This window comes from Bombyx mandarina, chromosome 05 (assembly GCF_030267445.1).
Source record: "Bombyx mandarina strain Sakado chromosome 05, ASM3026744v2".
In the NCBI taxonomy this organism is placed as follows: Eukaryota; Metazoa; Arthropoda; class Insecta; order Lepidoptera; family Bombycidae; genus Bombyx; species Bombyx mandarina.
This window is the reverse complement of record NC_143212.1, coordinates 3,437,033-3,448,644: the sequence shown is the minus strand read 5'-3', so window position 1 is coordinate 3,448,644 and position 11,612 is coordinate 3,437,033. Positions and strand designations below refer to the sequence as shown.

Genomic DNA, 11,612 nt, shown 5'->3' with positions numbered 1-11,612 from the left:
TATATTTAGTAGAGCAACACCAATATATAAAATTTCCATAACCAGGTAGTAAAAATCTCAAATTGAATCAACAATTTATTGACATTTGCATAATTTCTACAGATTTATTCTTAAATTAATAATTTAAACATCGTATCCAACAAGGTGACGTTTGCCAATGCATTCACCAATGTAGAACCAGAAGATGACTTCAGCTCCAACCAGAATATTTAGTGTTGCCTCTTTGACTGTTTGCCTTTTCCATGCTCCTGTCTTAGCACTTGTGATCAGATTACCGATGCCTTGTCTAATCTGAGGCAGCTCGCTTAGCTTGGGTGGAGCAAGTTCAACGCGAGCATATTTCATAAAAATATTTAATTTTGGCCTCGCCTGAGTGATGGCAGCTAAAATGAAATTTTATCAGTTATTGAAACTCAAAGTTTTCAGGTTATTCAGGTCTCGATCAAAACAGATTTTGTCGTTCGCTTGCAAAGGGTTTTTTACAAAAAATTTAATGTTTATAGATGTTCTTATTTCATTAAAAAAGGCATATTAAAAGTGCATAAATCTTATTTTTTATCTAATCCGATTTGATGTTTCGTTTAATTTGCACGGTTTGGTGTCGAACAAATTACATAATCAAAATAACCACTAAAATGTATATTGTACAGCAAATTCAAGCTCAATATTAAAACTTACAATTAATAAGAGTCGGCACCTTAGCGACTGCACTGGCCATTTTAATTAATTAATTAAAACAAATGAAGGACGCAAGGCAGTCACAAGAAAATTTTCAATTTTAGAATTTCTGTGTCTAGTGCCTGTCAAAACTACAAGTGAATTCAATTGTCCAATGTCAATGTCAAATTTTTAGTGATACCTACTTTTTATTAATTTAGTCGATTTTTGCTTAAATCGACTTTTACAGGGCAGGTTTCCAAAGACAATTGCAACGTTGATCTTTTATGTCAAACGTGTTTGACTTTGAGTATTTTTGTGGCCGGCAATTGGTTTTTAACAATAAATGAAAAATTAAAGAAAATACTTACAAATTTTAACACTCGCTACAAGTAATAAATACAATTAAAACTTATTTGAAAATGTACTTTCGAGGTAAGTAGGAGAAGACAAACTTATAACGTATATCTCGGCGTGGCGTAAACCTGTGTTTTAGCAATGTTCTGAATGAATAAACCGATAGTAATCAGAATTTTTTTATCCTAACATTTTTTATGCGTGCCTTGAATGATTGTATTTGATTCACCAATTAGTCCAGACAGTCTAATAACCAAAACAAAAATAATATGGGACACGTCATTTTTACCGAATAGACCGGCGCTTGTCGATCTTTCGGTTTGGTTATGCATTACTTTCTCCGCACCATTAAAAATGTTGACTAAGGTTCCAATCTACACGTTATATTTAAGCAAATGATGAGAAGATTTCTACATCTAACTCGTGTAACATACTTACTGTAACTCTACTAGAAAATCTATAAAAAATGTAATATATTTTCAGTACAATTGCTCATCTTAGTGAGTATAGCAGTAAGTAATGCCAACATTCTCCAAGGCACTGTGGATATCAATCGCCTTCAAACCATACTTAAAGACAACTTAAAGAGCAAAGATGTGGGCACCCTGTATTATGCTGTTCGAGGATTGAAACAGTTGAAAGCTGATGTGCCAAACATTTGTGAGGTATAGTATTATTTCGATTTTCTTGATTCGTAGTAATAATTAAAGTTACTTCTACTAATTAATCTTCTATATCTTCTATATTAAAATTACTTCTATTAAGCTAGCTTTGTGCCCAGTGCATGTCTTTGTTCTGTGTGAAATATTTTTATATAAAAATAGGCAGTAGCAAACATTATATTCAAATGTCAACAAATAATGCCTTAGTGGTCAAGGACCATGACAACTGGAAGGTTTAGGAATGTCTAAATAACATAATGACAATAAAAACTTCTTCTTCTATATCGTTCCCTCACTACTGAGGATCGCGACCACATGTGATGTTCTTCCACTGTGCTCGATCATGGGTGGCATGGACTGCATGGTACAGAATACCGCTAAGTTTGCCTCTTGCTAGATCTGACCATCTGGCTGGTGTTCTGCCCACGGCACGCTTGCCCTCTATGCGACCCGTTATACTGACAATAAAAAACATGACATTAAATGGTAAAAGTAGTTCTTATTCATTAGGTACAGATAAACTGCTCTTATATGATGATATGTTTCAATAATCTATCAGTTCCATCTTCAAATAGGACAGGTGGGGCCTGCTAAGTCTGCAAGTTGCCTAATTGCTACTTAAAAGATTCTACAAGCTCTTTCAGAGGCTTATTCTAAATTGAAACAATTTTGTGAATTTTATTCAAGCATTGTATTGTACTATAAATCTGAGAAATAAATAAGTATTAATATACAGCTGCTATTAGATATACATTGTATTGATTATGGTCTCCAGTCAACATTTAAAATCAGGGAGGATGTGAACTAGCCTTTCTTTTTATACAAATAAAATAAGTTGGATAAAAAGTGAGTAAACACATAGTTTGTTAACAGGACCTCAAAACGATAAAGTATGATGTCAAGAACTTAGAGCAAGTATTTTACCTCACAAACTTGGCCCTTCTTACAAACTGTCAGAATTCACTCAAGCCTGAAGTATTGGCGACTCCAACCCAAGCACTAGACAAAAAGGATGTCACCATACAGGAACTGTACTTAGCTGTGTATACACTAAAAGCTCTTGGTAAAGGAACTATTTATGATAAAGAGGATGCTTTAAAAAATCTTATTCAGCTGCTGAAAAAGGATGACACACCTGCCAAGTAAGTGTTGGGATTAAACCTTCCTGACTAGTAAGAGTCAAGTATTGTCAAATGTCTGTATTGTCAGAGCCAAGTATTAATGTCAAGTCAATTATAGATTAGTATTGATATTTATGGAAACATTGTGTGAGATTTATATAATTGATTAATCTTCTAAAAGTTGAGAAAAAACATGAACAACATATGAATTTACAAAAGAAACAAAAAGAATTTTAGTCAAACACTGACCTGACGTACGCTTCTAATATCGATAAAATATTGAATACAATAATTAAACCTGAAAATGTAAAAGCAATTATATTTATAGTAGTTAGTCTTCACCCAGTGATTGAAATTTAATGAAACACCTTAAGATTAAGATTCATAGATTAAAATTTTCTACTACTATTTAAAAAAAACTATTTCCATAAAATTGTATTATATTAATAAGTCTAGTCTATTATAGAAAAAAAAGCTAATTAGTTGACTAATTGGAAAAAATTACTATTGTTGAGAAAAAAATTCAAATTTTTTTCTTGATAACAGTTCTTTACTACTTTGTCTTTGCTTATTTATATTTAGGTAATAGAGAAATATATACTCTCCCATATAAGTTAAAAATAATTTAACAATCTTTAATGCTATAATACCTATTTTACTTTTGACCAAATATGAATTTGTTAAAAAGAATGCTAATAATATGTCTATGCTATTAAAATTCAGGAGAGTAATTTATTATCTGTATTATTTCTAGTTATGGTTATGTATTTGCATTATGTGAGCACATGGGCTGTGGGCTATGGACAACTTCGCATGCTGAAGGAGTTATACTTGCTGCTGATGAGACAGACTCTCGTGCCTTACATTTTGAAGGAGGCCTACCTGTCACATCACAACTTTTGACTACAATAACCAGGTAAGTGACGTTCAAGTATTCAGTTAATCATGGAAACTCATTTTAAGAACTTTTGCACTGAGAGATAAGTTCTGAAGTATGTTTGTAGTGTAGTTCTTGCATGTCACACTTTCAATCAGCTCTGCTACAAACATTTTGGAATTCATTAATTTTAAAACGAAATTAAGCATATTACCGGAAATCAGCTTTTCTGTCATATTAGTCTACACTGGGGTATGACAAAATGGAACTGTAGTATCTTTCACTAAATTCATTAATCAATTACTATGAGGTTTTCGCAATCAGTAGGTACTTGAGAATATATTGTATATTATTTAAAATATTGATTACAGTTTTTTAACTACCTATTTAATAAAATTTGTGTATATACATGTACTCAGTATTGGTTTACATGGTTGTTAAAAGTTTTTGGGGCCTAAAGTATAAGGATATATCAAATGATGTGATGGTGTTCAAATCTAACAGACAGATACCATTGATAATTAAAATAGATATCTAACACACTTCCATAATTAACTTACATAGTGAAGAAATAATGTCATGTGATACACATAAAACAAAAAAAACTAAATTTATGCCTAAGTAGCAATCTATGATAGGTTAGGTACCGCCATTCTGATTCGCCTTCAGCTAATGTACCTATATATTGTTTTTAAAGATATATTATTTATATAGAGATAGATTGTTTAGTAATGAATAACATAATATACATGTTCACACGTTCCACAGGACATACAAAGCTCAAAAGAAGCCGACGCCATTCACGGAGGAGCAACGGTACAAGTTCGCCGAGTACCTGTTGTCGCGTCGGTCCGTCAACACCGCCAAAGGCGTGACGCTCCTCCTGGAGGCAGCCACTGCCATCGCGGACGATGAAGTAATTACTAAATTGACTTTAAGATATTTTTAAGTAAATGCTATTAGTAGCAGTAGATAAAAAAATTATTTTGTTTGGTTACAGCCCACACCGATCAGCATTGCGGTCAAAGGCAAGAAGTATGTGACCTCTGAATCTGACAGCATCGAGTTCACCATCACCGACCTCATCGGCAGGCCGGTCCGCAACCTCAAACCTGAAGAAGTAATCGCGCAGTCCGGCACCAGGCTCGCCGACGACGTCGTTGTGCTATCCAAACAGCCTTTAACCCAGAAACCGAATGAACCGACTTTCGTCCTTAATCTAAACAAGATTAAGTCACAATATGGCGTGTACAAGATCGCTTTAAGTGCCGGGACGAAGACGACCAGCGTGAACGTGGCCGTGCTGGGAGAGATCCAGGTCGCCAATGTCGAGGTCGGCGTCGGCGACGTGGACGGCACCACCAGCCCTAAGATTACAACCATCACTTACCCGAATAAACTGGTGGATAAGTTGCTGGCTGATCATATGCAGAAGTGAGTTTTTGTTTTTTGTCTTCGCATTTAACCTATTGTTTTCTCTTGCGTTTCTGAATTTTGATTCCAAAGATTTGACTGCTATTTTTATCATGTATGTTTCCGTTTTCAGCATACTAAGAAAAACAATTTATTTCAATTACTGTAAAACAAAAGTACAATTCTTACTATATGTACAAAAAATATGATATTGATAAACATGATACATGTAAAACATAATAACTCTATTTGTTTTTAGAGTGAGCCTGAAGTTCACAGTTCGCGACAAATGGAACAAGCCCGTTTTAGTTCAACAAGCTTTTGTTAGGGTTGCCAGCACAGAGACTGACGATGAAACTATCTTCGTTGCAGAACCTGACAACACTAAAGCGTATAAAGTTGAATTGGTAAAACCATAATGTCACTATTTACTTCTCTTTTTTTAACTGACCCAATATATTTTATTTAGTTTGAATTAAAGTCGATTTTTGCAAAAAGATCACAACCTTATTTAATAACTATAATATTATCTCTTCATTAACCGTTATTTTGCTTATAAATTAAATTAAAAGACAAAATAATATTTTTAGCTGTTCTAACTACAACATAAAATCCAGTAAATTTGTATTTGTAAAATGTTTTTTTTTTCTTCGCGGCAGAACATCGGCAGTATAGCGAAGCACCTCAACTACGCGTCGGGCTCGTACTCCCTCAGCGTGTACGTCGGAGACAGCGCCGTGTCCAGCCCCGTGGCCTGGCTGCTGGGAGACGTCTCCTTCAACTTCGGCAAGGACGCCAATGTCGTTGGTCTGTATAGAATTCAGAAAATCAGTAGTTTTTATCATTTAAATGGTATTCACAAGCAAGTGGTTTTGTGCAATTATATTATAACTAGCTGATGACCGAGCAAATTTTTGATAACGCCATCTTGTTGTGTCTTTAAAGCGGTTAGTTGCCCTCAATTAAGAAAAACAGTATTATTATTCGCCAATAGATGTCGGGAAGAGTTGATTATTGATAACACGAATAAAACAAGATTTTCTGAAAATAAATCGTAGCTAGATCGATTTATCGCCCTCGAAATCCCCTGTATACTAAATTTTATGAAAATCGTTGGAGCCGTTTCCGAGGTTCAGATTATATATATACAAGAATTGCTCTTTTAAAGGTTTATACTAGCCGTACTCGCCCGCTTCGCTGGGCATTTAAAATTAACATTATTATTTATTGTCATTATTATTAGGGAGTCCAACACTCATATAAATATTAGCCTATTCATTAAGTACATGTATTTTCTACATGGATACCAAGTTTCATGTCAATCGGATGCATGGTTCAGTAGTTATAACGGAACATCCTTAAAACCACTGTAGATTTATATATTAGTATAGATTTACCATTCAACTCGTGCAATAAATCATGCTGTATGAAAAATAGATAATGTAATAATTATAACTAAATAGTTAAAAAATTCAACGATAAAAATGCACCACAAGGTGAACCTGTTCGTTACTCTAGAAAAAATAGAAAAAAATAATACCTCGATTTTTTTTAAATCCAAAAAAATAGTTGAAAGTTTTTGAAAATCAACACCCACCATGGTTTTGTTACTATTGTGACCACAATTTTTCAAATATTTTTGATCTTTTGTTTGTAACAGCAACCTAAGTAGCACTCTTCTCAATCCTTAAAAGTACTTTTTTTTTCCTACATAAGCTGATAGCCTTGAGAGGCTATATCAGCGTCGCCTTTACTAGTGGGTGAGCTCACGGGGCTCAAACCTGATGACGTTGCTAACACGAACCCTAGCAAGAGCCGTGCTTCGCAGAATCTACCACCGGATCGGAAACGCGACCCACTGAGAAGATCCGGCGAGAAACTCAGTGGGCTGTGTCTGAGGGTTAATTTATTCGTCGAGCCCTTCGTCGCAAGCGACGGGTTCGACGAGAACGATGACCGGTGCTTGAGGTACCTAAAAGCACCGTTAGTGGATTAGGAGGATCTGAAAATGACGTGTTTGGGGCGACGTCGACTGCTTTCCATTCTATCCGCAGGATCGAGAATGTAGTTACCGGCGGCCACGATGAGAGGGCTCTCGTGTCGTGGCACTTTATCGAAGTGGTTAAAAGTACCAGAATACATTCAGTTTTTACATAAAAAATCATTGAATTTTGGGACACCCTGTATATGTTTGAATTGTGGAATATTGCAAGTCTAATAGTGCGCGTGACCGCAGGCGGGTCGCGGGCGGCGGCGGCGGGGGGGCGGCTGCCGGAGCTGGCGCACACGTTCCGCGCGGCGGAGGCGCGGCCGGCGCGCGCGCTGTCGGACGTGTGCAGCGCGCTGTGCGCGGCGCCGCTGCTGGTGCTGCTGCTGCTGTGGGCGCGGATCGGCATCAACTTGCGGAACTTCCCCCTCGTACCCAGTGCGCTTATATTCCATCTAGCCCTTGGAGGTACAGACCTTTGTATGAGTTTATATGTAACTGACGCGCTTATTACCGTCTGCCGTTGTGGTATTACCTTGTTACTGAACCCTGTACATACTATATAAATAATTCAACTCACCTCGAGACGTATGGACAAAATTCAATTTTTCTTATAATAATGAAAATAATCATTATTCTAGTTTATACATCTAAATAATTAGACATGCCGGCCGTGTATCCAATATACACGAGTTACTCTGCCGTCATTATTAATTACGTAGTTTTAGAATAAATCGTGGGTTTTGTTTTTCATAAAAAAAACTTGCAATTTATCGAAAAGTCTGAAAATATACATACAACACAACAACAAAACATTGTCCTTTGCAAAGAATCCCTGTTCGCATTGATTTGGGTGCCTACCCTAACCAATACATGAGACCCTAATGCCAAAATTCAATTTAAATAAAATGACCCGATAATCACAAATTATTAATTGTCAGATTATATAAGTATTATTTTAATAAAATGACTGTGGCGAGTGAGCAAGTCAACTCGCACATCTCAACGAAGCACAGAAATCATACGATTGTACGTCACATCAGGTGATCCGAGTGCCGTGTGCAAAGACTGTTAAACCACGCCCCCTGCAACATGTCGCCGGCGCGTCTTGTTTGCCGAAGTGGTAAAGACACAAGATGGCCACGCTTTCATCTATTGTTCTTCAGGCGGAGGACATGTTGAAAGGGGCGGCAACTCCTGCGCAAATTATTATGGACTATAAGTTATAGTTATAGATATAGTTTTGGTTTTTACTATAAATACGATTGTGCCGTAATTGTAACACAGACCATCTGGAATACTTCATTACCTTCTCCAAGAAATCCATACGAGTGCATTGTCCGTGTTAACAGTCCACGTGAGTAAATAATTTTGATTTTGTTTCCCCCCAGCATCTCTCGGGCTGTACGTCGTGCTGTGGCTCCAGTTGACAATGTTCGAAGCCATCCGCTACCTGCTGCCCCTGGGCGCCGTCACCTTCCTCTCCGGACATCGCCTGCTGCAGCGTCTCGTGAAAGACAAAACCTCCAAATAATTATAAAAAAAAGAGACTTTTGTACACATAAAGTTATTGTGTAATTACATGTGTAATTTAGTAATAAAATAATTGCAATATCAACAAATTAAAAACTCAATAATTTATACTTTACATTTTTACAATTGAGTATGCAATTTCGAAAAGGGCACATGTCGCATATTTTGTCAAATACGTTTTTTCATATACATGTAGTTTTGAGGCTTACCTACACCCATTTTATAATAATTCCTTTTGGATCACTTGTAATTTTCAATTGCTAATTATCGCTAAAATATATCTCAAAAGTTAATATTTTAAATTTTACACTGCTTTAGCAAAATAATCAGTTTTTTTTTCATTTCCTGAACATTTTACATTTTCAGAGATGTGCACTTTTCAAAATTGCATATTCAATTATTCTTTACATTTTTTGAATTTTCAAAGTTCAACTTACTTATATAATTAGTTCATCTACAGATATTAAAATTTTAGGGATTCTTCAATATTAATAATGCCTGTGTTGTAAAAGTGTAATGAGTTTAAGAATAGAAACAACCTTTTTTATTAGATCATAATTTCCGCCCTTGTACACACACGCTACACAATCAAGGATCTCTACATATTTAAATAGATAATGAAGAGTATGAAAATGATATCTGGCTTTGGGGTATGTGAAACTGTTCCATCTTTATCTTCAGTTTGAGTTATTTAGTTGAATGTTGTTTTCTTACGAAATTAATATTCAATTAAATAATTCTATATTTATAACTTTAATAAAAAAATATGATTTGTTAAGTGGAGTTTTATTATGAACTCTTACAACTACAGCAGCCACATAACACAGGTGAATCCTCTCGGAACGATTGTCCTACCCTTCAAATCGTCACAAAATGATAATTCGCAGTACATAAATATTGTGAGGATAAATGCTGGGAGCGGTCTCATAAGACGCCCTATCCAATTACGTTAGTCCGCAGGAGTGCCTTCAGTCTTTAATTTCTACAAATTCGCAATGCAGTTACAACATAGGACTGTAATCTAGACACTAAGATTATTAATCCGAAGCTTGCTTTATCTGTTAGTTTTTTATTGCCTAGATGAGTGGACGACAGCCCACCTGGTGTTAAGTGGTTACCTGAGCCTAAAGAAATTACAATATAAATGTTGCCACCCAGGTGGGTGGGTGGTTTCGAGGTCGAGATGTGAGTTGTAAGGTCTGTTTTTACAGTACAACGGCTGCGCCCACCCTTCAAACTGAAACGCATTTTCTTCACGGTAAAATTAGACAGGGTGGTGGTACCTACCCGTACTGACCAATAAGACTACCACCAGTAAATACACAAATTATAAATCAAATCAAATCAAAAATTTTTATTCAACATAAATGAAAGTACATACTTGTTGAACGTCAAAAAAACTACCGCCAATTCACAAGAACTAGCCTCCGTCCTGAGAAGAATTGGCAAGAAACTCAGCGGGCATGTCTTTTTTTTTTACATATGAAATTATTGGAGTTTATTGGAGTTTACTCCTTTAGAATCGATTTACATATATAGGCCCGGGGTATGAAAATTATGGGGACCAAAATCGTACTAGCATGTCACACGAAATCCGTTATGCGCATTTCGTGTGACATGCTAGTACATGCGCCGGCAGTCCGCCACAAAGCCTCGTACTGATCGCGCGTTTCTCTCATTATTGTATTTTCATATATTTGTTAGTCGTTTGTTTTGTGTCTCGTTAATTTGTTAATAATCTGTAGTGTATCGTGTTGTCGTAATATAGAACTATTTCTCGTATTGTTTCGTTTAATTTTTTATATCCAGTAAACTCCAGTCGTGCGTCGGAGCGGACACACACACTTTTTTATTTATTTATTTTTTAATATTAGATTTTTTTTTAAAATATGAATTTTTTACAATGAGTAATATAACGTAACAATTACTACAATATTGAAATGCCTGGAGCGAGCAACTCATTCCCACTTTGTGCAATCTTCTAGATAATCATTGACTTTATAATAAGCTTTATTGTACAGATGTTCTTTAATAGTTTTCTTAAACCTATGTATATGTAGGTTCTGAACATCTTGTGGGATTTTGTTGTACAGGCGCACAGACAAACACCCGAATGAATTTCGTATCTTATGTAACCTACTCATCGGCACAACAAGCTTGTGTTTGTTCCTAGTATTTCTATTATGTATGTCCGACTGTTTAGGAAACTCCTCAATATGTTTACGAACATACATCAAATTTTCAAAAATGTACTGGGATGGCATAGTGAGAACTTTAATTTCTTTAAATTTCTCCCTCAGGGATTCCCTTGAGTGCATGTTATAAATAGCACGTGTAGCTCTTTTCTGCAGAATAAATATCATTTCTACATCGCCCGCATTGCCCCATAGCAAAATGCCATAGGACATGACACTGTGGAAGTAACTAAAGTAAACTAAACGAGCCGTGTCCGCGTTTGCATAATTTTGCGTACCTATTTGATTTTTATTACACGATGTTAAGTTTTTTTTTTATTTTTTTTTATTGCCCTTGTAGGCGGACGAGCATACGGCCCACCTGATGGTGAGTGGTTACCGTCGCCCATGGACTTCAGCAATGCCAGGGGCAGAGCCAAGCCGCTGCCTACCGCTAAAAGTACGTATTTCATTACAAAAATTTGTACCCGCCTGCGGGATTCGAACACCGGTGCATCGCTACATACGAATGCACCGGACATATTTTCCATATGGACACGACGACTTTGTTCGTGTGTGACGTTCGACTGTGTTCATATTTGGGGCCCAAATTATAAAAGACTGGAATCCTTGCAATTTTTTTTATTGCTTAGGTGGGTAGACGAGCTCACAGCCCACCTGGTGTTAAATGGTTACTACAGCCCATAGACATCTACGACGTAAATGCCGCCACCCACCTTGAGATATAAGTTCTAAGGTCTCAAGTATAGTTACCTACAACGGCTGCCCCACCCTTCAAACTGAAACGCATTACTGTTTCACGGTAGAAAT

The 11,612-nt window shown here is 36.2% G+C and overlaps 2 protein-coding genes across 2 annotated transcripts; one reads left to right on the top strand and one right to left on the bottom strand.

The window, feature by feature from the left end:
- Positions 1 to 62: 62 nt before the first annotated feature.
- Positions 63 to 828, bottom strand: ATPsynG (ATP synthase, subunit G). Its single transcript, XM_028175751.2, has 2 exons — positions 679 to 828; positions 63 to 383 (listed from the first exon to the last, which is right to left on the bottom strand). The coding sequence occupies exons 1-2, from the start codon at positions 716 to 718 to the stop codon at positions 124 to 126; spliced, it is 300 nt and encodes a 99-aa protein (XP_028031552.2). The 5' UTR covers positions 719 to 828; the 3' UTR covers positions 63 to 123.
- An 80-nt stretch (positions 829 to 908) lies between these two features.
- OstDelta (oligosaccharide transferase delta subunit) lies at positions 909 to 9,385 on the top strand. The gene is made up of 10 exons (XM_089727295.1): positions 909 to 1,092; positions 1,498 to 1,679; positions 2,550 to 2,818; positions 3,552 to 3,713; positions 4,443 to 4,590; positions 4,675 to 5,108; positions 5,347 to 5,494; positions 5,747 to 5,894; positions 7,324 to 7,542; positions 8,466 to 9,385. Exons 1-10 carry the CDS (start codon positions 1,080 to 1,082, stop codon positions 8,606 to 8,608), a joined length of 1,866 nt encoding a protein of 621 aa, XP_089583421.1. The 5' UTR covers positions 909 to 1,079; the 3' UTR covers positions 8,609 to 9,385.
- The last annotated feature ends 2,227 nt before the right edge of the window (positions 9,386 to 11,612 follow it).